Genomic DNA, 21491 nt, shown 5'->3' with positions numbered 1-21491 from the left:
GTGTACAACCAAAACCGCGAACTTTATCCACTCGATAAGTGATAACCACTTGGAAAGTCCGAATAGGGTAGTTCGATCATTCATCATATGAATATCCATTTGCATGCTTTGAACATCTCTATGTTACATACCAATGAAACGTGGTACTCGGCATCGCAAATGCTAGTCTCAATCTCGAGCGATCCTTATCCTTATTTGCGGACGGCTCAATTGACTAGGAACAGTTTAGAATATACAGTGACTATAAGATGTGTTTCATGATAGCCATCCCCATGTGCTACCACATCTTACATACACTATAGTATATTCAAGGTCTTTATCAAAACAACAATAGTATATCATAATATAACAATATGAAGAAAGATAAAGTCAATGTCATTATAAAAGTGTAAATTATATTAAACAAAAGATTATTTTACATAGAGTCATAAAAGCCCTTAGCCACAAGTTGGCTAACCGGGCACCCACTCTTTCAGCAGGTTTGAGACTAGACGGTCCCGGCGGTTCACAGCAGGGTTGAGGCTGGTACCTGAGTGGAGGTAGTTTTTAGGGAATTTGATACCCTAAACTTTCGATTTGGTTGTATAAGAGTATTATACACTTTTTACTGTTGTCGGTTGTATTCTGGCGATTAGATTTGTTGTATTTAAATTATCCGCTTTTTATGCTTTAATTAATTTACTGCATGCGCTAATTACTCTGATTAGGTAGTGGATTTGGGTAGGGTCTCTATAGCTAGTACATTAAAAATTTTCACGGGTATCACAGTTCTGTCCCGAATTCCATTACGGCACAGGGGCGCCAATTTCTTGCGCAGGTGCAACGCAGCTGCTTTCTGCTTGGTCTTTTAGCACTCTGATCACGTTGAAATGCTCTCCAACTTGGTTCTAATGCTCCCCAAACCCTTCATAATAGTTCTTTATGAGTCCATGAAGTGCTTTCTTAAGCCTCTTGCTTCGTCCTCGTGTTATTGGTCCCTCGGACAATACTAGCAGATCACATGCCTTCTTTGAAGCTTGATCACGTGCGTCCATGATCGCGCATCAGTTGTGTATTTGATTTTTAATTGTAATGTGACGAGTCGATTCAATTCATATTTATTATGAGACAATGTTTAATAATTTTTATATGTCAAGTCAAATTAGATATCTATATCACTAAAATATTGTAGAGAGTCTTAAAACGAGTTTTTTTGTGGATACTTGAATTCTAGAAGGTTCCTAAATTTGCGAGTGTTCCAAATTTCCAATCAATATGAAATTAACGAATATCAAGAAATTGGTTTTTTCTACCATTATCCATCCCCACGAATACAATTGTCCAATTTCCTGTTATCGAGGAGCTCCATAACTGTTCACATCATCTTCTCGGGGGGTTAGATTTTGAATTCCAATCAGAGACCTCAAAAATGGGAAGCTGTGCAGTGTGCAGCACGTGGGAGTATGGCGGGCGAATGAGGGATGGTGGGGGTGGCCCACCCGTCTACTCGAGCAGCTCCCATATATTGGCCCCGAAATTCGCGGTCCTAGTTGGTCACAACAGGAAGATAATATCATCGCTGAAGATTGGCGGCCGGAGGCGGAGGAGGATGAGCTTGAACACGGCAGCGGCGATGACGGCGACGGAGAAGCTTCAGAAAGGGATAGCTGAGTTGTACGACGAGTCTTCGGGAATCTGGGAGGACATATGGGGCGACCACATGCACCACGGCTTCTACCAGCCGGGTTCCGACGTCTCGATATCGGACCACCGGTTGGCTCAGATCCGGATGATCGAGGAGTCCCTGCGCTTCGCCTCACTTTCGGGTCAGTCCTAGCAAATTACATAATGTGCTGAAAGAATGGATTTGCAAACATGAATTACAAGTTTTAGGATGTCAATAATAATGTGTTAACTTTATCCAGTCGGAAAACCGTATGTGGTCAAAATTCCAGAACATGGGGTATCTTGTTTCTTTGCATTTTTTGAGCTGACTCTGAAATTCTTGCTGATTGTTTCATTGATCTATCTGTTCTTGGTGGGGGGTTGGAAAATTTGCAGATGATTCATTGCAGAAACCAAGAAAAATTGTTGATGTGGGGTGTGGAATAGGAGGCAGTTCGAGGTACTTGGCGATAAAATATGAGGCCGAATGCCGAGGCATCACCCTTAGTCCTGTGCAGGCACAGAGGGCTCAAGAACTTGCCTCTGCTCGAGGATTAGATGGCCAGGCATGTAAACTATTTCCATTTTCGTGCTATTTTATTTTTAGCACCATGGAATTTATTTTGGATTTTCAAGCTATGGAAGAACTTGTTTATTTTTTATAGAGCTCTTTAAAATCAATAAACTAGTGGGAAATATTTCAGGTTTCATTTCAAGTTGCGGATGCGTTGAATCAGCCATTTCCAGATGGCGAATTCGATTTGGTTTGGTCAATGGAGAGTGGAGAACATATGCCCGACAAAGCAAAGGTTCTTTGTGTTCATTTTGACCATCTGTTTTGCTGCACATGCGGGTATTTCCCATTTATAAATGACTGATCTGTTTTCGATTTTACTCGGATACGTAGTTTGTTAACGAGCTTGCTCGGGTGGCTGCCCCTGGAGGAACAATAATCATAGTCACATGGTGTCACAGGGATCTGTCTCCTTCCGAAGAATCCCTGACTTCACACGAGACTACAATACTAAACAAGATATGTGATGCTTACTATCTCCCGGCATGGTGCTCTACTGCTGATTACATAGAGTTACTGAAATCTCTCTCCCTCGAGGTGATCTCCAGTCCTCCCTAATGAACTGAGTAATTCTTGTCGCGTAAAATTTAACTATCGGCCGGCCATTATACTTTTTCTCCCGTCTAGTATATGTGGAAATTGCTTGTACCTAAAGCTCGGACTCTTAAAATGGATGGTGGTGTGAGTCTGGAAAATATAATCCGAATCTTGATTCCTGACACTTATTTACAGGATATCAAGGCTGCAGACTGGTCTGAGTTTGTTGCCCCATTCTGGCCCGCAGTAATAAGATCAGCATTGACATGGAGAGGCATCACTTCTTTGTTAAGAAGCGGTAACTAAAATTTTTCTTCGCATTCTGCATCCAATAACTATGCCTCCCTTTGTTTTCTTTTGCGGTTTAATCTGCTTAAACGCCGCCCTTATCTTCTTGATAGGGTGGAAAACGATAAAGGGAGCGTTGGCCATGCCGTTGATGGTGGAAGGATACAAGAAAGGCCTCGTCAAATTCGTCATTATCACTTGTCGAAAACCTGCATTGTAAGAGCAATATAACTAGATTTTTGCTACCTTTACCACTGTTTGTACTAATAATTGATACTCATTATTATTGAAAATTAATAATAGACGTTACCATTTACAATTTAACGTACGGGTTTGGGAAAACACCAACGTAGATAAGTAGATTTATATGTGATTTGACAGGTTGAGACTTACGACCAATCTGCCTGCAACCTTCCACAATCCCATCCACTATTAGGTAGGATGTGCAGACAAGTCATTTTGGTAGATCGAGAAATTACTAACTCAACCCACTATTTTATGTGACAGAGTGAATCAAGCCGACCGTCTTAGCCCTATTTCACGTCTCTTGTTTGAATGGTTGGTCTTAATATGGTATCTGGACTATAGCTGGTTAAAGTCGATTGCTCGAACTAGTGGTTTCGGTTTTGGTCACACTTTTAATTAATCATTGATTTCAGTTTCGGCATTGTCTTTACCTTTTCATTTAAATAATTTACTAAAATGAATTTCAACAAAATTTAACTTTCCAAAATTTGAAAATTAAAATTTTTAATGAAGTTAAGTTGAAAAAGAAATTATTTGTTAATTAAAATTTGATTGTAGGAATTTATAAAGAACAAATAATGGAGCTTAAACTTAAAATTTTATTTCGTTATTCATATATTATATAAAAATTGTTATGATATGATTTTGAATATAGATGATTTTCAAGATAGATTTTTGCTTAAGATATTTTCTCAGTCTTATCTATCTACATATTTGTATCTTATAATTATTCTTTATAATTAGGGGTTCTCAGTTATGAATGAAATAATTTCGATTTTTCTCATGAAGAGCACAACGCATTATTAAAAATATCATTATTTATGATATATAGACGTTGAAGCTTCAGAAGTAGCACAATTTAGGCAAAACCTTCTATGAGACGGTCTTAAGGGTCATTTTTTTGAAACGGGTCTCTTATATGGATTATTCATTAAAAAATATTACATTTTATGTCAAAAGTTGTGATGCCTAGAATTTTTTATAATTTGAGTTTTATGCCTAAACCTGTTTTAATATTTATAATTTTTAATTTTCGGTATTTAATTGCTTAGCTCAATATTAAATTTTATATTATTTAATCATTTTTTTTAAATTTTCAGTGACTGTCGCTTTTAAATTTAATATTTCCCGCACTCTTGAGCTATTTCTTTTAAATCTCTGCGTGAACTAGTATTTTAATTTCCGGGCTATCGTAGTCGAATTTTTATTTTATTTGAAAATCCTAGTGTGTATTTTGGGTACGAATTCATTTAGAATGCGAGTTATTTCCTTAGTTTAGCACTTTAAATTTTAATGGACATTTTTTTTCTTAGGTTTGGATAACCCTAGCTTTTAAATCACACTCACACACACTAACACACCTAAACACGCGCACACATACACACACATAATAGCCCGATACCCCCCCTGTTCTTCAAGGTGAGCTCGACACCTTTGATTCTTCACCAGGAGATTCTCAAGTTTCGATTTCCTCCAGATAATCGTTCCATGCCTAGCTAGGAGTATAGATTGAGCTCGGTTTCCCTATTTCTTCCCCCGTTCAATTCTCAGCCTAGTTCTCGGTCGCAGCTTCATCTCTTCTTCGGGATTTTTGATTCTTGCTTGTTCTGGTTTAGGCAAGATTGTGGATTCGTTTCTTGCATTTTGTATACGATTATTATGTGTTCCATGTTATTGATAGCTGCTGCCCTCCCCATTTTCGAAAATACCAAGCATACGCGTGCCCTGCTTTTTTTTCTTTACGGCTAATGTTGTGTTTTCTGGGAATTCTTGATTTTAGCTGATATAATAATGTTCATAGGTTGAGATTGAATGATCCTCAAAGCTTTGAAATGCATTGGTAATCATGTTAGCACCATTTCGATTTTTTCTGAATTTTGGCTAGCATATTTCAAAAGTTTCTGTGTTTGTGGATGACGGATTGGATTGGTGATCTAGGAGCTACCACGGTTGATATGTAGTTCATTTGGTAGCAATAGAATGAGTCGGTTGCGTTTTGAGTTTGTGTTAGGGGCTGTTCGAATTATGGCAGCACTAGGAGCTGTTTTGTGGCTGTCCGGGATTGAGTTTTAGCAAGGGAAATTGGCGTCTGTTAATGGGATTGTTGGGTGAGTTTAGATGATGGTTGATGGTAGGACTGTGGTAGGGAAGCGGTATTAGGACTAAGGGACCATTTGGATTGGTTGAGTTTTCTCTAAGCTTTAGGCCTTAAGTCTTAGGAAGAGCAGAATTCTAGGCAAAAAGGGCTTGTTGTTCGGGTTTGAACATTATAACTAGTGTTGGGATCAGAATTTGGGTTTGGTTTCGGGGCTGGAAGTAACTCGAGAAGTTAGAATTATGTCGTTTCAAGCGAAATTACCTTCGGGCAAGTATTGAGTGAGTTATAAGATTTTAGGGAGTATCGCTCCTTTTACCTAAGTGTGTTATTCATGGTTTAGAATCCCACCCCTAGTACTTTCCTAAATCACCATTCCAGTCATTCACCATCGAGTCTCTTGCATGTACATTGAGTAAACAGATTTTCTTTTAGTTCATTACTTTCACATATGCTTGCTAAGTCCTTTATCCAATAAAGAAAGAAAATTAATTTTCGAACAAGGTGAACTGATTGTGACTATAGAAATGACATGTATGTGTGGGGTTGGGAGACGTTCTAACCTACCTTACTAATGGACGTGTATGTGTGGGGTTGAGAGACGTCTTGGCCTACCTTACCAAATATAGACGGGTAAGCGTGGGGTTGAGAGAAATCTTGACCTCCCTTACCAATCACAGGGCAAGCCGACTTTAGGAGACATCCTGACTTCCTTGCGGCATAGTGCACTGTAGCCATGATCATGATCGAAACCACAGGGTCACAACTCAAGGATCTAAGTTCTCTATTTATATGTTTATGTTCAGAACCATGTTATGCAACTTATTGAGTTATTTGACTTAGCCTTGCACTTGTCATATTCCTGTACTTGCATCTTTTACATGTTCATTACTTTTAAGTTTAGGGGCACTAACGGTTATTTTATTACGCACTATTTTGAATTCTGTGTGTGCTTGTAGTTATTTAGTACTCGTTATCCCCCCCCCCCCTCCACCCCATGATCTTGCTGGGTCTTTTAGACTCACCCCACTTCTTACTACTTTCAGGTGAGGACGAATATCTGTGGACTGAGGGGCAGGATCCCCTGGGCGAGGTTCCCGGAGGTGCAGGCCCGTGACAGTGGCTCCATTTATTTTTCCGCTATGTCCTTTCAGTCCTAGAGTCTGTAATAAATTTACATTTCGTACTTTCTCGTTTACTTGTTAGCAAGATGTGTTTCCCTGCTTAGGAACATTTGGTTCGCTTTACTTTCGTTTGGTTGCCCGGTGTGGCACCTTACTGTCATGTTACTAGTTTTGATACTTGTTGAACGTTGGGAGTCGTTATTTAAAATATTTTTAACTACTGTCTATGTTGTTGGTTTGTTCTAAAATCATATGGGTCATGCCGAAATTTTTAGAAAAATTTTAATTATTTAGAAAATCCGCGTATTATTATTTTCTATTTATTTGAGTATTAGTAGCTAGTCGTCTCAGTTGGTATCAGAGCCTCGGTCTTTGTTGGGTCTGTGCCTACTATCGGTTGCCGAAACGCAAAGGGGTCTCGCCTCAAAGTCTGTAAGATTTAAGTGCAATGATTTTTATTTGTTTAACTTCATTTCCGCTTATCCTTTTTAATTTTTGAGCTTGTAAAAGTTTAAAGAAATTTTTTTTTTCTAAGGCATGAAACTTGATTGTGGGAATTTGAACTTGCGTACAGATGGCCGCTCGTCGTGGACGTCCCCCACATCCACCGCCACCTCCTCCTCCGCCACCTCCACCAGCTGCAGATGTTGGGACGCAGGTGCTAGCGGGCTTAGCCCGTATCTTAGAGCGACATGTGGACGCTCCGAGGCCTGGACTGGGGACTGTTTATGAGCAGTTCAGGAAGATGAATCCGAAAGACTTTGCTGGAATCACTGATCCACTGGTAGCGGAGGGATGGATCCGATCTCTTGAGGTGATCTTCCGCTATATGCAGTTGGGAGATCCGGATCGAGTCCGATGTGCTGTCTTTCATCTCCAGGACGATGCTGCCCTCTGGTGGGAGGGAGTGGAGAAGACAGTAGACACATCTACCCTGCCTTGGGCTGAGTTTAGGAGAATCTTCTTTGAGAAGTATTTCACTGCTGATGTGAGAGCCCGTTTGAAGACGGAGTTTTTGAGTCTGCGACAGGGAGACTTATCGGTGGCTGAGTTTGTGGTGAAATTTGAGCGTGGTTGCCACTTTGTGCCTCTGATTGGAGACGACGAGGCGGAGAAGCTCCAGCACTTCATTGTGGGGCTACGACCCACTATCCGACGAGATGTACTCATGGCGGAGCCAGCTGACTATGCTTCAGCGCTCAGACGAGCTTTGAGGTCTAAGCAGACATTGAGGGACATCAGTGCTGAGGCGCAGAGTAAGAGGCCGCTCCCATCTCATGGCCCGCAGCAGCAGCATAAGAAGAGGCCATTCACTGGGCCGCAGCGTCAGCAGGGACACTTCAGGCCCTAGAGACATCATGTTCAGCGACCCCAGGGTCAGCCAGCACCGAGACCCGCTCCTCCCAAGACTGGGGAGAAGCCATTTTGCCCGAAGTGCAAACGTGCCCATTATGGGAAGTGTTTGGCAGGCGCTGGAGTTTGTTATCGATGCAAGAAGCCGGGGCATGGCGTGAGATGCCGACTCAGGGGAGAGTGTTTGTGATGCATGCCGAGGAGGCCGATCCGGATACCACGCTCGTCACAGGTAATATTTAGAGCATTTAATTAAGTGTGATTTAACCGATTCCTAGTTTCACTGTTCGTTTTGAGCTTTTCTTTTGGGAATGAGAATTTGTTTTAGGTTGCATGCTTTGGGTTAATTGGTCGTGTAGAGATGAATAATTTTGTTTATGGGATTTGTTGGCTTAGAATGAACCTAAGAAGGACTTGCCTTATTTGTTTTCAATCTTTTCGTGGTTGTAATCACCTTTAATGCAAGTAGAATTTTAGTAGCCGGTGTGGCCACTAGAGCCTTGTTAGACTCAGGGGCTACCCATTCTTTCATATCGGAGGCTTTTACTCGCAAGCGGAGCTTTGAGTGCGAGGATCTGATTGGTGGATTCACAGTGACCATCCCATCAGGGGAAGAACTGTCCAATAGGAGGATCAAATTTTTCGACGATGCATACCCGACAATGAGGCAAGTAGTGTCATTAAATTTCTTCATTATGAGGTTTGTGGAGATCAATTGTTGTCAAAGAAAACAGCTAAAAATGCAAAAATTTATAAATATAAAACAAAAGCCTTTATGATAAAAATAGTATGAGAAAATCTTTTGAAAACAGGCAAAAAGTTTTACTTTATAATTCTCGCTTGCATTTGTTTCCAGAAAAACTTAGATCACAATGGTGTGGACCATTTATTGTTAAAAATATTTATCCTCATGGTGCTGTTGATATTGAAAATCCTAAAAATAATAATGTATTTAAAGTTAATGGGCAAAGACTTAAACCAATTTTAGAAAATAAAATTCTTGATGATGAATTTATGCCTTTATATGATCCAACTTAATTGTTATTAATATTTTCATTTTATTTTTGCAGAAATTAGGTCACTTCCCGGTTAAGTGGCGGATAACGGTACTCCGTGGTTCTTACAATCGGTTAAATTGGTTTCCCACAATAACTGATCCAAAAAAAAAAAATTCTTTATTTTCAAAATGGAAGAAGCTATCAAAGAACATGGAAAATATATTTGTTCTTCGGTTTCTAAAAAGGTTCGAAGAATGATTTATGAATGCAGACGTGAAAGATTGAGAATGCTTATGCAAAAAGGAATTCCGGAGGATATTCGTCTTATAATTGAAGCCAAGGTTCGAATAGGTGGCGAAGTTCCAAAATTCTTACATGTTCGAAATATGTCCGGACTAGGAAAAAACACCTATGCGAAGAAAAGGAGGGCAAAAGGGTTAGATGTTTGTCATAAATGTGCCAGATGGACTTGTAACAAACGATGCAGATCTTTGGGATGTGTTTCCACAAATAGAGAAGATAAAATTGATTTCATTAAGAATGGGCTGAGTAAAGAGTCATTGGATGATATCTCATTGACTCTTGAGACACATTCTAGTGGAGATGTACAAGGTCAACTTCTCCGTTTATGGAAACTATTCCAAGCGCACCGTCATGGTAATGGTCTTGGGAATCTGACTAAAAAAGACCCTATTTGCCAATTTATAAGAAAATTGGATGGGAAGCCAACCCTCAACTCATAAGAAGACGTTGAAGTCATCATTGATTCAACATGTCACGAAATGGTTTGTGTTTGTTCCTCATCTTCAATAAATTCCAGGTGATATCTCTTTCATCATGTACTCTTTTTTTTAATAAAAAAAATTAAAAAAATGTCATATTCAGGTTTGGGGGAGGGTTTATCCTTAAAAAAAAAAAAATTTAAATTTAAAAAAAATTTATTTCTATAATAATATTTATTTTTTTTTTTCAATGGCAGAGTAAGGAATCAAAAACTCCTGACACGCATTAGTTTTTATTTATCATCTTATCACAATAGATTAGATTTTAATATTCCGTATATATTTAAATTGCAAACTACTAAGAAAATGAAGTCTTTTTGTATAGATGTTTATTTATTCTTCTTTTTATCAATTTAATAGAAAATATATAATTGATGGGATATAAGTTATAAATAATATATAATTGTGTGTTTTCAAATAACATATTTTCTAAAACTTTTATGAGTATATAATTAAAGTGATATTGATTGAATGAATAATAACATGTATAATTGAGGGAATTAATTTGTAAAAGTGCAATATTTACTCACATAAATTTTGTGAGTGAGGGGTGAGAATTGAGAAAACAACTTATAAGCTTTTATTGATTATTAAGAAATGGTTGATTACTAGATTAAACCCATTTTGAAAAAAAAAAAAAAGAAAGAAAATTGGCTGCAAAGTTGTTTGAAGTTTGATTGTAAAGATGTAGAGTATTAATATCTCTACTATAATTATTAATATAATAGATTTACCTCATAAAAAATAAAAAATAAATAAATAAACTTTGAAAAAAAAAATGTTACATTTTCAAAGTTTATTGGAGGTATTTGATTATGTAAAAACAATTTTGCAGCCAAGCAAAAAAAAAAACAAAAAAAAACAAAAAAAAAAACAAAAAAAAAAATGGGTTTATTCTTTGTAAATCATCCTATCTTATTTTCAATATTAGGTTATTTGATTGTCTGCTTTACTAGCCATTTTCAAAAAGTGTATAATTTTCTTCCAACTCCATGAGTGAAAAACAGCTATATATGAAATACTTTAACCCGAGAGAATATGGAGTTGAGACTTTTACATTAATATTCCTGATGATATACATGTTATGAAAATGATTTCTATTATCCTTTTAATTATATTATTCTCAGTTTTTAGAAAATATTTATGTAAAAAAAAATTATATATATTTAATATTTTGATATTGTGTGAAATATATATGTATAGCCCATCCAATTACATATTAATATATTGGTTGATAATGAGATTTATAAATAAACATATGATCTCCTCACAAGTGTGTTTTTAAAATTTCAAAGTTTGCATATTTGAATATATATATTAAGGAATAAAAATCTAACTTGTGATTTTATGATATTTTATTACTAAGGGACTAGTAATTAGCCGGTTTGGGGGTGCGATGAAACTTAAAATTTGTAATTATTTATATGTTAAAAGTTGTGTTTTAAAATTAAAGTTTCATTAAAATTATGAAGTTGTATTATTTTAGTGTTGTGTGTTTATATTTACTTGTTTTACTAAAAATGTTGTATTTTACGTTTTGCGCAGGTTTCGTAAAAATAAAATTACTCAAGCTACAAAGGTCATATTGGAGTAATCTCAAATCCTGTAGAATCACAAAAGAGGCATCTTCAACTTTGTAGAAGACAAGAAATTCCAAAAACCTCATTAAGATGATCAAAATAATCAAACATCAAAAAGGAGACAGATTTACTTTTACTATGACCAGCTTGTAGTAAAAATATCATAACTATTTCACCTTTTACCCAAAAGAGGTGAATTATATGTCCAAACACATCTACACAAAATATCCTACGTGTTCTATGTTGAATGGAGAGGCTGAATCGGTGGTCTATGGCATCAAAAATGCTAATTAACATTGGGTCAAGGTATTGATATTCAAGAAAACAACCACCCACCAACTTTACTATTCAATATTTAATGAGTCTTGGACTCTTTCTCTCATTTAGCCTATAAATAGATGTGTTGTATAAGCTTTGTAGTGTGCAAGAGTGTAGAGAATTCCTTATTTGTAAAATAAATATTGTGTGTGTGTGAGAATAAAAGTTTGAGTGTGCAAGTTTCTCAAGTTCAAGTATGAAATTTCTTTTATCTTTATTCTTGAGTTTCATGTTCATGAAAAGCTAAATCTTTTTATGTCAAGATGAAAAGGTTTCATTGTTGGTCAAGTAAGATTGTTTATATTTTGTATATTCTTTCCTTTTCTATTTTTATTTTTACTAATTGATCTTTATTTGTAGGTATAATTTTGGATGATTTGTTGTTACCTATTTACATCAAATGCTTGGTACCTTGAATGTGGTTACCTTGATTTGTTGTCAAATATGATACAATAAATACTACAATAATTATATACTATAAATATATGTATCTATTTATAATAAAGTCATATATATTATTTAGACGATAGCGTGACTCTGTCGGTTGTTCTAAATAATATATTGTGATTTGAACTAACTTTTACTCTCCGCAACTAACTTTTACTTTTCGCAACTAACTTTTACTTACCGCAACTAACATTTACCTTTTCGCAACTACCATTTACTTTCTCGTATCTAACATTTACTTTTCCGCATCTAACATAAAAAGTCATATATTTTATTTAGACAATAGCGTGGCTCTGCCGGTTGTTCTAAATGAAATATTGTGATTTGATCTAACATTTAATTTTATGTCAATTTATATTTATGCATATATATATTATGGGTACCATGTATTAAATATCGGTTAATCTGATATTAATATAGTGGGAACTATATTATATGATATATTTGTATAAATATTTAATTATTCTCTTATGTTTATTTTTATTTTAGTTTCTTTTATTTATTTTTGTTAAGCAATCTTAAATAAACCAACAATGAACCTTTGAAGCCTTGACAATTTTATAATTTTTGTATTTGAAGTTTTATAATAATATTTTCATCTATAATATATTATTGCTAAAATTAAACTTACAACATCTTCTCCGTGGATCGATCTCGTACTCACGAGTATATTACTTGCAGACAACCTACACTTGGGTGAATTACAATTAAAGTTGTAGCAACCACCAATGAGGGAGATCGAGTTTGGCATTGAGTTATTTCCAGGGACAACATCGATTTCCAGAGCTACGTATCAATTAACACCTGAGAGATGAGAGAGTTGCAGAAGCAGCGGCAGGATTTTCTTGATAAAGGCTACATTCGACCGAGTGTTTTGCCATGGGAAGCCCCAGTCTTATTTGTCAAGAAGAAATATGGGTCGATGCGTCTTTGTATAGACTATCGACAGCTTAACTAGGTGACTGTGAAGAATAAGTATCTTCTTCCGCGGATAGATGATCTGTTTGATCAGTTGCAGGGTACTTTTGTTTACTCGAAGATTGATATGCGGTCTGGATATCACAAGTTGTGGGTTAGAGAGGAGGATATCTCTAAGACAACATTTCGCACACGATATGGTCACTATGAGTTCTTGGTGATTCCGTTTGGATTGACGAATGCTCCAGCTATCTTTATGGATTTGATGAACAGGGTTTTTCGCGAATTTTTGGACAAGTTCGTGGTAGTTTTCATCGATGCTATCCTGGTATATTCTCTCTGTATGGACAAGCACTCTTTCCATATCCATATTGTATTGCATATAATGAGAGAGACAGTTGTATGCTAAGTTGAGCAAGTGTGACTTCTGGATTGACCGAGTTGTTTTTCTTATTCATGTGATTTCACGAGACGGTGTCTCTGTTGATCCTAGTAAGACGGAAGCCATTGTGAACTAGTCACGTCCGACGATAGTCTCGGAGATTCGCAATTTTCTTGAGATGGAAGGATACTACCATAGATTCGTGGAGAACTTTTCTCAGATTGCTAAGCCTTTGACGCAGTTGATGAAGAAAGATGTGCCTTTCGTTTGGATGTCGGAGTGAGAGGATAGTTTTCACGAGTTGCATCGTCATCTGACTACTACTCCAGTGTAGGCTCTACCGTCTAGATCAGTTGGTTATGTGGTCCACACCGACGCTTCTCTCTAGGGTTTGGGATGTGTGTTATCACAGAGAGGTCATGTGATTGCCTATGCCTCTAGACAGTTGAAGACTCACGAGGAGAACTGTAAGGCCCAAGATTATTTAATTTTAATGCGAGAATATTTAATTTGAGAATTTTTGGAGTTTAGATTTAAATTCTAATATTCTTAAATTAGTTAGGATTGAAATTGAATTAAAAAGATTGACCGATGACTGATTTGCAAATAGTGAAGATTTCAGGGGCCAAATTGTCAAATTGTGTATGCATTATATCATGTAAAATTACCCAATTTTTATCTTGATTCAAGGTATCTAAATACTGTATAATAATGCCTACATATTGCATAGTATAATGTCCCATGTTGTCAAATAATCTGAAATTATTGTCGAACATTACTCAATTATAGTTGACATACAAATTACTTAATCATTGTCTGATAATGTCCAATACAACCTAATTGTTATCCAATTGTGTAATATAATGTAAGATGACCCGAATAGAAATCTAATTGGCAATTGACAATGTAAATCCATACATGCAAGTGTGCAATTGTTGGTGATTATGAGCAAAAAGTATATGATTTTAATCTAATATTACTTAATTTTAAATTAGTACGACCTAACTATATCAGCAAATAGCAAGCCATTTTGACAATTAAAATGTACATTCATACTTGAAAATAAATAGTATTATTTAAAATTTGTACTTCATGTGATACGTGTGATGAGATTATTAGTATAAAGATAAATTGTGGGAGAAGTATATTTTTTCAAAATAATTATAAAATAATTTAATATATATTAATTTGTTTGGTTCGTTTTTTTGTGTATAGGATTAAAAGTGGGAGTAACCAGCTTATTTCAAAATTGCCCCTATCACTGTGCACATCCAAGACCACGTGGAATAACTAGATCTCAATTTCACTCTCAAAAAAAAAAAAACTAGATCTCAATTTCTCCAACTCAAATATCCGGTGTTTGCTTCAGCCAAATCTGCGACAAACGATGGGTAACTCGATTTTTTTGATTTCATATCTGTGCATTTCTTCAATAACTGCTCATTAATAAGTAATGTTAATGATTTTGGTCTTAACACAACGTGCAGGCGATGGCTTGATTAGTCAGGTACCTTCAAGATCCACGGTAGGTTGCCGTGGAGCTCTTCAATGATCTCCAATCTTCAGACAATGTAGAGAATAATGGAGTTGCTGCTGCCTTCAACAGAGTTTGACAGATCTGTGCAATAACCTTCAAGTAGATTTGTCACAAATTTGCTTCCATTTTGGACTTTTAATTCGAAACAACATTTTCGCAAAAACCAAAACACCGAACTGCGCCAAGCATAAATGAAAGATAAAGAGGGGGTGGTGAAATTATACATTGTCGATGAAGTAGGGCCAAGGGTATAATGGGAAACATGGTTCATTGGCTCTTCTACTGTACAGATACGGATTGCTAATACCTCGTGAAAGTTGGATTTATTTACCGCATTTTTCCAAATTGAACAGTGCGCAGTACCAAGCCTGGTGGTATCAGCATTTGTACTAAAAACGAGTCAAACCACGGACTGTTGTCCTTATCCTCTCCTAAACCCATGTACCAAACATAGCCCGTATTTACAGTTGTACAGGATTGTGTTTATGATACTAAATTATTTAAAATAATAATAATTAAATATTGATTGATGGTGATAAATTTGTTATACATTATCACCAATTTCTTTTTCTAATTTCAGTTCCACGAGTCCATCACTTTATCATGTCTCGGTATCAAAGTTTTAGAAAAATAATGTTGAATCATGCATTGGGAAATGGTGATTATTATTTAAAATTTATATCCAACGAGTGTTTAATTTTACTTGTCAAATACTTACCTTAATTGTGTTTACACCACTCAGTTGTTTATAAATAATGTTTGAATATGACGTAATTTCTTATAAATTGTAACCGATTTGTGCTCAAATTTCAGTTTACACCAAATCACGGTGTTGTTTGGTCGGTTTTTCTAAAAAATTTGAAACAAAATTGTCATGTGTAGTAAGATTAGTAACATTTTTAAAAATGGTTGTTTTCATATAAAAATGGATGTATTATTTTGATCGAAATGATTATAACTCGATTAAATATTTTATTTTATTAGAAATTTTTATATAACCTGTAAATTAGTGATCATTTATTTACAATGATAATTAATATCTCATGAAATATTAGGTAGATAAATAATGATATAATAAGAAATAAACAAATAAAAATATTTGATCACCTCTAAATCTAATATTAAAATTTAAATTCTCGAATATCTCAACAAAATTTACATTTGGGTTCAAAATGTAACTAAGAATTAAACAACAAAAAAAAAACAATTTTTTTTTAAAAAAAATCATAAATAATCAAATCCAAAAAATTGTAGAAAACTAATGCACCATTATTTAAAATTAAATATTGCTCTCGTCACGTGCAGCCATTTGAAATTGAGGAAATTAATGTTCTTCTATTTAATAATAAATATATAAGGGTATTATTGACTTTTAAGATATATTTAAGATTAACATGGTAATCTTGTGTCCAAGAGAGAGCTCAAACTAACAAATTATGTGTAGTAGGGACTGAAAAATTACAAACTATGATGCAGGGACTGAACAACAAGTGAAAATTACTTTGGCGATTTTTCCGGAATTTTCCCATAATTTGATTATTTGTTTCGTAGGGACCTTTTTTCCCTTTCAATTTTAAAATTTAAGCTACATGTTATGGAATTGTTTTATCATCTGTGTATATATTTATTTTCAATCGTCATCTGTATACTTCATTACACAAACTGCGGTAAAATATAAAGTTTATTAAACCTGCCTCGTTCTGTCATTGTCATCGAATACTTCCCATAGCATTGTATCTAGTTCGATTATATTGGTATTTTTCGGAACAAAAAAGACAACTTAAATTTTTATTTCTTCAACAATACGAGATGGTGAGACTTCTCAATCTACTTTGTGTTGCCGGAGATGAGGATAAATTTGTGAGATAAACCTTTTGACTCATAGTCGAGTTTGTTTGCTCCTGACATTTGAAAAGTAAGGATCTTACCAAGTTCAAGTTATGATTGTCTGAAATTTGGTTGGCCCCCAATTTTGCCTAGATCTTAGGATGTTTTTTGCATATATTAACATCTGATGCAGAGGCTCTAGTGCATCCTGTCCCCCTTTTTTCCCTTGGAAATCACATGATCCTGCAATTTGCACCAAAAGAAACGAAGTTGGTTTAGAGAATGGACGTCTTAATGTAACAACACATGGCTGAGGCGGCATCCACCTCAACACATGACTGAGGAGCCATCCACCTTAACAGTGCTCAGATAGATATCCACCATACGTGATCAATTCTATATACATAGATATATATATATATATATATATACACACACAAGAATTCAAAACCTCGGATCAAAACAACATTGTTGAACAAACATGCAAATGCATTAATACATTTTGAAGCCACACTAATCAAAAACAACACCCACACAAATCATACAAACTACATAAAACATCAAAGCAAAACAATGAATCCAACTAAATTTGGCGCTTTCGAGCTATCTGCATGGTCAAGAGGCCAAACTCTGGATGGTATCATGTCACTGCTTCTATGATCTTACGTCCACTGATCCCCAAATGTCACTGCTTCTATGATCTTACGGCTACCGATCCCCAAATGGAAAAGCTTCTTGAAACATGTGAAATAACCCAACTAAAGACAATGATGTAAACTTCCGCCATGCTTGACAGGCTGTAATGCATCAAAGCCACAGAGAGTGGCAAGAAGAATAAGTTTGGGACCTCTGCACCATGCATGCACTCTCTCAAGTCCAACTGACTGAAGAAGCCTTCGACAAATATTAATCAATCACAAGAAGCATTATTGATGTTACTTTCTAGCACGTATCTTCGTCCTCTTTCCGTAGGCAGGATAGAATCATATGAAATATTCGAAAACAAAATTTTTGTGTTCTAAAACTCATTCTTGGAAGAGTATAACGGGGAGACATCAGGCTAACCATTTATGGTCCTGTCTCAACTACTTCCCCCTAGCTTTATCTTGAAAGATCATTGCGTATGTATATGCACGTCTGAGCTACAATCACCTTGACTAAATATACTGCCCAACCTAAAATTTATTCGTCCCGACGAGGCAAACTATGATTAGAAGTTTAAATAGAGTCAAGCCCTAACGCTTTGGCTTTCATCTTCAAGGATCTCAAGTAATGAATTGCTTCATCAATAGCATCAATTGCACCTTTACCATTTAAACTCGGGAAAATGTTCTGCATAACACTCAATGTCTCCTGTATTCTTTCTTTCCTTTTGGTACCAGACAAAGAAGTAAGAACTTCTTTACATGGCCAATTGCCGTTGCGACAAGTTGACTCTGCATCAACTTCCAAACCAGAAAATCCATTGGTTTTCACAGAGCTTCGAGTTTTCTTTTGCAATGTGGCACCATAAAATTCATCCAAAAGTTTCTGCCTTTTATTTGGCCCAGCAAAGTTATCAACCTCTTCGCCTGTTTCTTCAACAAAATCCTGTGTACCATTATCGGTCATCGTACTAGGTGAATGGCCAGTGCTTGTTTCTTCATCTTCTTCGGAAAAATCACTGTCGCTATCTGAATATAGCAAAGCATCCAGTTCTTCCGAGTCTTCACGCATGTCAGATTCGTCCACCATATCATCACGAGAGTTATTATGTTCGTGTTCTTCATTGATAATTGACCTCAGAGGATGCAAACGAATCCTTGGATCTCCTTTCATTATATTATTATCATTATAAGTGATATGAGGTTTAGGCATCGAACAAGTTCCACACTGAACAGAAGGCCTGAGTCCAGAACTATAAATCAAGGTCGTTTTGCCACCAGATTGATCAAACACGAGAAATCTCTTCTCAGTAGGGGCAGGGTCAAGTATAGGGCTTTCTTTTTGTTTGAAATCAACAGTGCCAGTAATTAACTTTTCCTTGGACGCAGAGTTCAATACAGGAGCCAAGGTCTGGTGAAAATCCTCAATAAAACGAGCACTCTTCGAAACTGACCCAGCATTCAGCCAGCCAATATCATATGGAAAGCCGGATAAATTCAGATTGGATGACAGTAAATGTGCATGCCGATGATCAAACCAAGATCCGGAGTCTCTTTCCATTAAAGAGCGACACGCTTCTAGAAAGAAGAAATAATGGTCAGAGGATCAAACATAGAAGTCCACAAACAGTATACTGAAAAGACAGAGACACGGCAAGCCTACCAGTTTAACAAACGTAGTAATGATGGACTTGTATCTTTGAGCAGAAACAGAAACAATAAAAACAAACGAGCTTTAACTTGACTGCGTGGAAAAGAAATTGATCTACGTTACAGGTTTAAGCAAATGGCGGAAATATTCGGCCTGAAATAGAAACAAGAAAAACTTGTTAGTATTTCTTGATAGTATTGCACAAAATCGATGTGGCCTCGAAAAGAAGGAAAGATATATTTGTACCAAACGACTTTTTGGCATAATCGACTGTAAGTTACTAACCTGACAATCTTGGAGGGGTTGAAAGCATGCGATGACTCTAACTATTATGGTGGCACACCCAGCAAATCCATTCTCGTGTTTCAATGCCCGAAATCTTGTCTGGCTAGCTGCTTGGCACACCATAACTACTAATATCCAATAGTTCACTCGAATTTTGTAGATACAGTTCAGAAATGTAAGTAGAAACAAATTTTTGGAAATTCTGTACTCAAAAAGGTATAACAGTTCCCACAAGGCTCCAGCCAAAGATGATAGGCAAATTGCCAAACTTAGTCGTATTAAATAATATAAATGGATAATGACACAAAAGAAGGCTTGATGCAAAGAAAGGAGAAATAACTAGGAAGTACAGGAAAACAATTCAGCTTATCCAGAGTATGTTGCAAGGAATGACGAAAAAGTGAGATGAACCCATGGAATCAATAGGTATTTCGATGTGTACTATAAAAATTGAAGGTTGAAAGAGTAAAGGATGAAGTTATCTAGAATGAAATTATTATAGAATCACACGGCAAAACAAGTTCAATGAGATAGCTTTTCGAAATACGTCAATGGAGAGACTGCACCACCGCATATTGTTCTTTATGGTGATTGTTTGCCACTTTTACAGACTATGAAAGACCTGCGGAGAAGTTCAGAAATTCATTAAACTCATATCCAAGTGGAGAAAATAACAACTCAGCTACAACATGACAGAAGTATACAATCAATAAATTAAAAAAAACACACACATATACGGAGAAAGAACTCAAAACTAAAGAGAAAACGAAGAAAGTGGAACTATAATAGCATGTCTTTTGCCAGTTTTAAAGAGGCCGCACTGATTTTAGTTTTTTCAAGACATAAAAACTTGTTCTCTTCGACGGGTGCAACAGATTAGATTTATTCTTTAATAAATATAAATAAATACACTAAGCTTCAATGCTTTAAGCCAAGAAAACACAAGAAAATATCTCATGGTTGAAATATACATATTACCACTTCAACTTTCAGAACTAGAAAGATAGCTCAACCTACTAGCCAAGAAAGAGATACAAACAAGTAAACTTTCGAGTCCATTAAAATACAAACGTATTGATCATTCCCATGTGAACGAACTTTTGAAACGAGGGGTTTCAATATAGCTCAAAATCCAATATATTTCACTACTACTTTTTTTTCACATGATACTTTCTCATACGTCTTAAGAGACCGAACCAAGTCCAGACAGCAAAATCAAGATTTCTGAACAAGAATACAAGAAGTCAATTCTTTTTCAGAAAATTCTAGAAAACAGATCCGATGACAAAAAATCATAAGTTTCATATCCATCAATCGACCAAACCTCAAACCCCACAACAGCTAACAGCCACATTGAAGATGATAAAGAAAAAAAAAATCTTACACAAGACCAGAATTAGCCAAAAGCCCAGCACCCAAAATGGCTTCCTCTCTTCAGAGTACACCAGAATCAAGAAACCCAGATAAAAAAACAACCACCTCCTAAGACAAGAACCACGAGAGAGCAAGATTAGAGGAAGTGAGAGAAACTGAGTAAAATGGTTAAGAAGACAGCTGAAGGGAGATTAGATTGGGTGCCGAGAAACATGAATAAACCACTTTATAGACTCAAAAATCGGAACTGAAATGAAATGAAAATGAATTTTGTGTCGATGATTGTTTCATTTCATTTCATGTGTAATCGTGCCAAACGTGTGAACAATCATGCGCTAGCTTGCTTTGTTTGCGGGGCGTGACTTGTGTAATCTTGTGGACCCGTGGGTCGTTGAATCATTAATCAAAAGTCTAACCGTAGATTTATGTATAATTTCCAAGTTGTTTTAAATAATTATATGTGTGGGCCTAAAATATATATCTATTATATTAATAAAGGGAGAGTCCCTTTTAAAAACTGTTTTTGATGAAACTTTTTTTTTGTTTCAAAAATACCTTTATCTCTCCACTTTCAACTTTTTTAACCGTTCATTGCTTTGTTTATAAGTTTTATGCAGTAACCGATTTCAATTTCCTAAATAGATAAACTTGATTTTTATTTTCTCAAGAAAAAAAGTTTCATTCTCTTTTTTTTTCACGAACAACGGTTTTTTATGCACACACATCGTGTGTGTCTGTAACGCCCCAAAAATTATTTATCGAATTAATTAGCAATTGAAATAATTATTGAGTTGACGAAATAATTATTATTGCTAATGAGATTACAGAGTGTATTTACAAAATACATGTGTCAATTAGTCAATGAGTTTGACTATTTCTAGATATCT

At 35.8% G+C, this 21491-nt stretch overlaps 2 protein-coding genes across 5 annotated transcripts; one reads left to right on the top strand and one right to left on the bottom strand.

The window, feature by feature from the left end:
• The first annotated feature begins 1298 nt into the window (after positions 1–1298).
• LOC140886564 (gamma-tocopherol methyltransferase, chloroplastic-like) lies at positions 1299–7314 on the top strand. 3 transcript variants are annotated; one of them, XR_012151610.1, is made up of 8 exons: positions 1299–1805; positions 2041–2210; positions 2349–2453; positions 2552–2755; positions 2951–3053; positions 3157–3259; positions 6431–6940; positions 7083–7199. XR_012151610.1 is itself a non-coding variant. In XM_073293203.1 (7 exons), the coding sequence occupies exons 1-7, from the start codon at positions 1409–1411 to the stop codon at positions 7171–7173; spliced, it is 1173 nt and encodes a 390-aa protein (XP_073149304.1). In that variant the 5' UTR covers positions 1299–1408; the 3' UTR covers positions 7174–7314. The 3 variants fall into 3 exon arrangements, 2 of the variants coding, with proteins under 2 accessions (XP_073149304.1, XP_073149305.1); XM_073293203.1 differs by lacking the exon at positions 6431–6940 and having other exon boundaries at positions 7083–7314; XM_073293204.1 differs by lacking the exons at positions 6431–6940; positions 7083–7199 and adding an exon at positions 3425–3479.
• Positions 7315–17074: 9760 nt separating this feature from the next.
• On the bottom strand, positions 17075–20862 carry LOC140887715 (transcription factor bHLH143-like). Of its 2 annotated transcripts, none has more exons than XM_073295154.1 (4): positions 20615–20862; positions 19231–19852; positions 18958–19098; positions 17075–18872 (listed from the first exon to the last, which is right to left on the bottom strand). In XM_073295154.1, the coding sequence occupies exon 4, from the start codon at positions 18853–18855 to the stop codon at positions 17869–17871; it is 987 nt and encodes a 328-aa protein (XP_073151255.1). In that variant the 5' UTR covers positions 18856–18872; positions 18958–19098; positions 19231–19852; positions 20615–20862; the 3' UTR covers positions 17075–17868. The 2 variants fall into 2 exon arrangements, with proteins under 2 accessions (XP_073151255.1, XP_073151256.1); XM_073295155.1 differs by having other exon boundaries at positions 17075–18869.
• Positions 20863–21491: the final 629 nt, after the last annotated feature.

The sequence above is a fragment of the Henckelia pumila genome, chromosome 3, assembly GCF_033568475.1.
Source record: "Henckelia pumila isolate YLH828 chromosome 3, ASM3356847v2, whole genome shotgun sequence".
NCBI lineage: Eukaryota > Viridiplantae > Streptophyta > Magnoliopsida > Lamiales > Gesneriaceae > Henckelia > Henckelia pumila.
The sequence above is the reverse complement of the archived record's forward strand: the minus strand, read 5'-3'. Positions and strand labels throughout refer to the sequence as shown.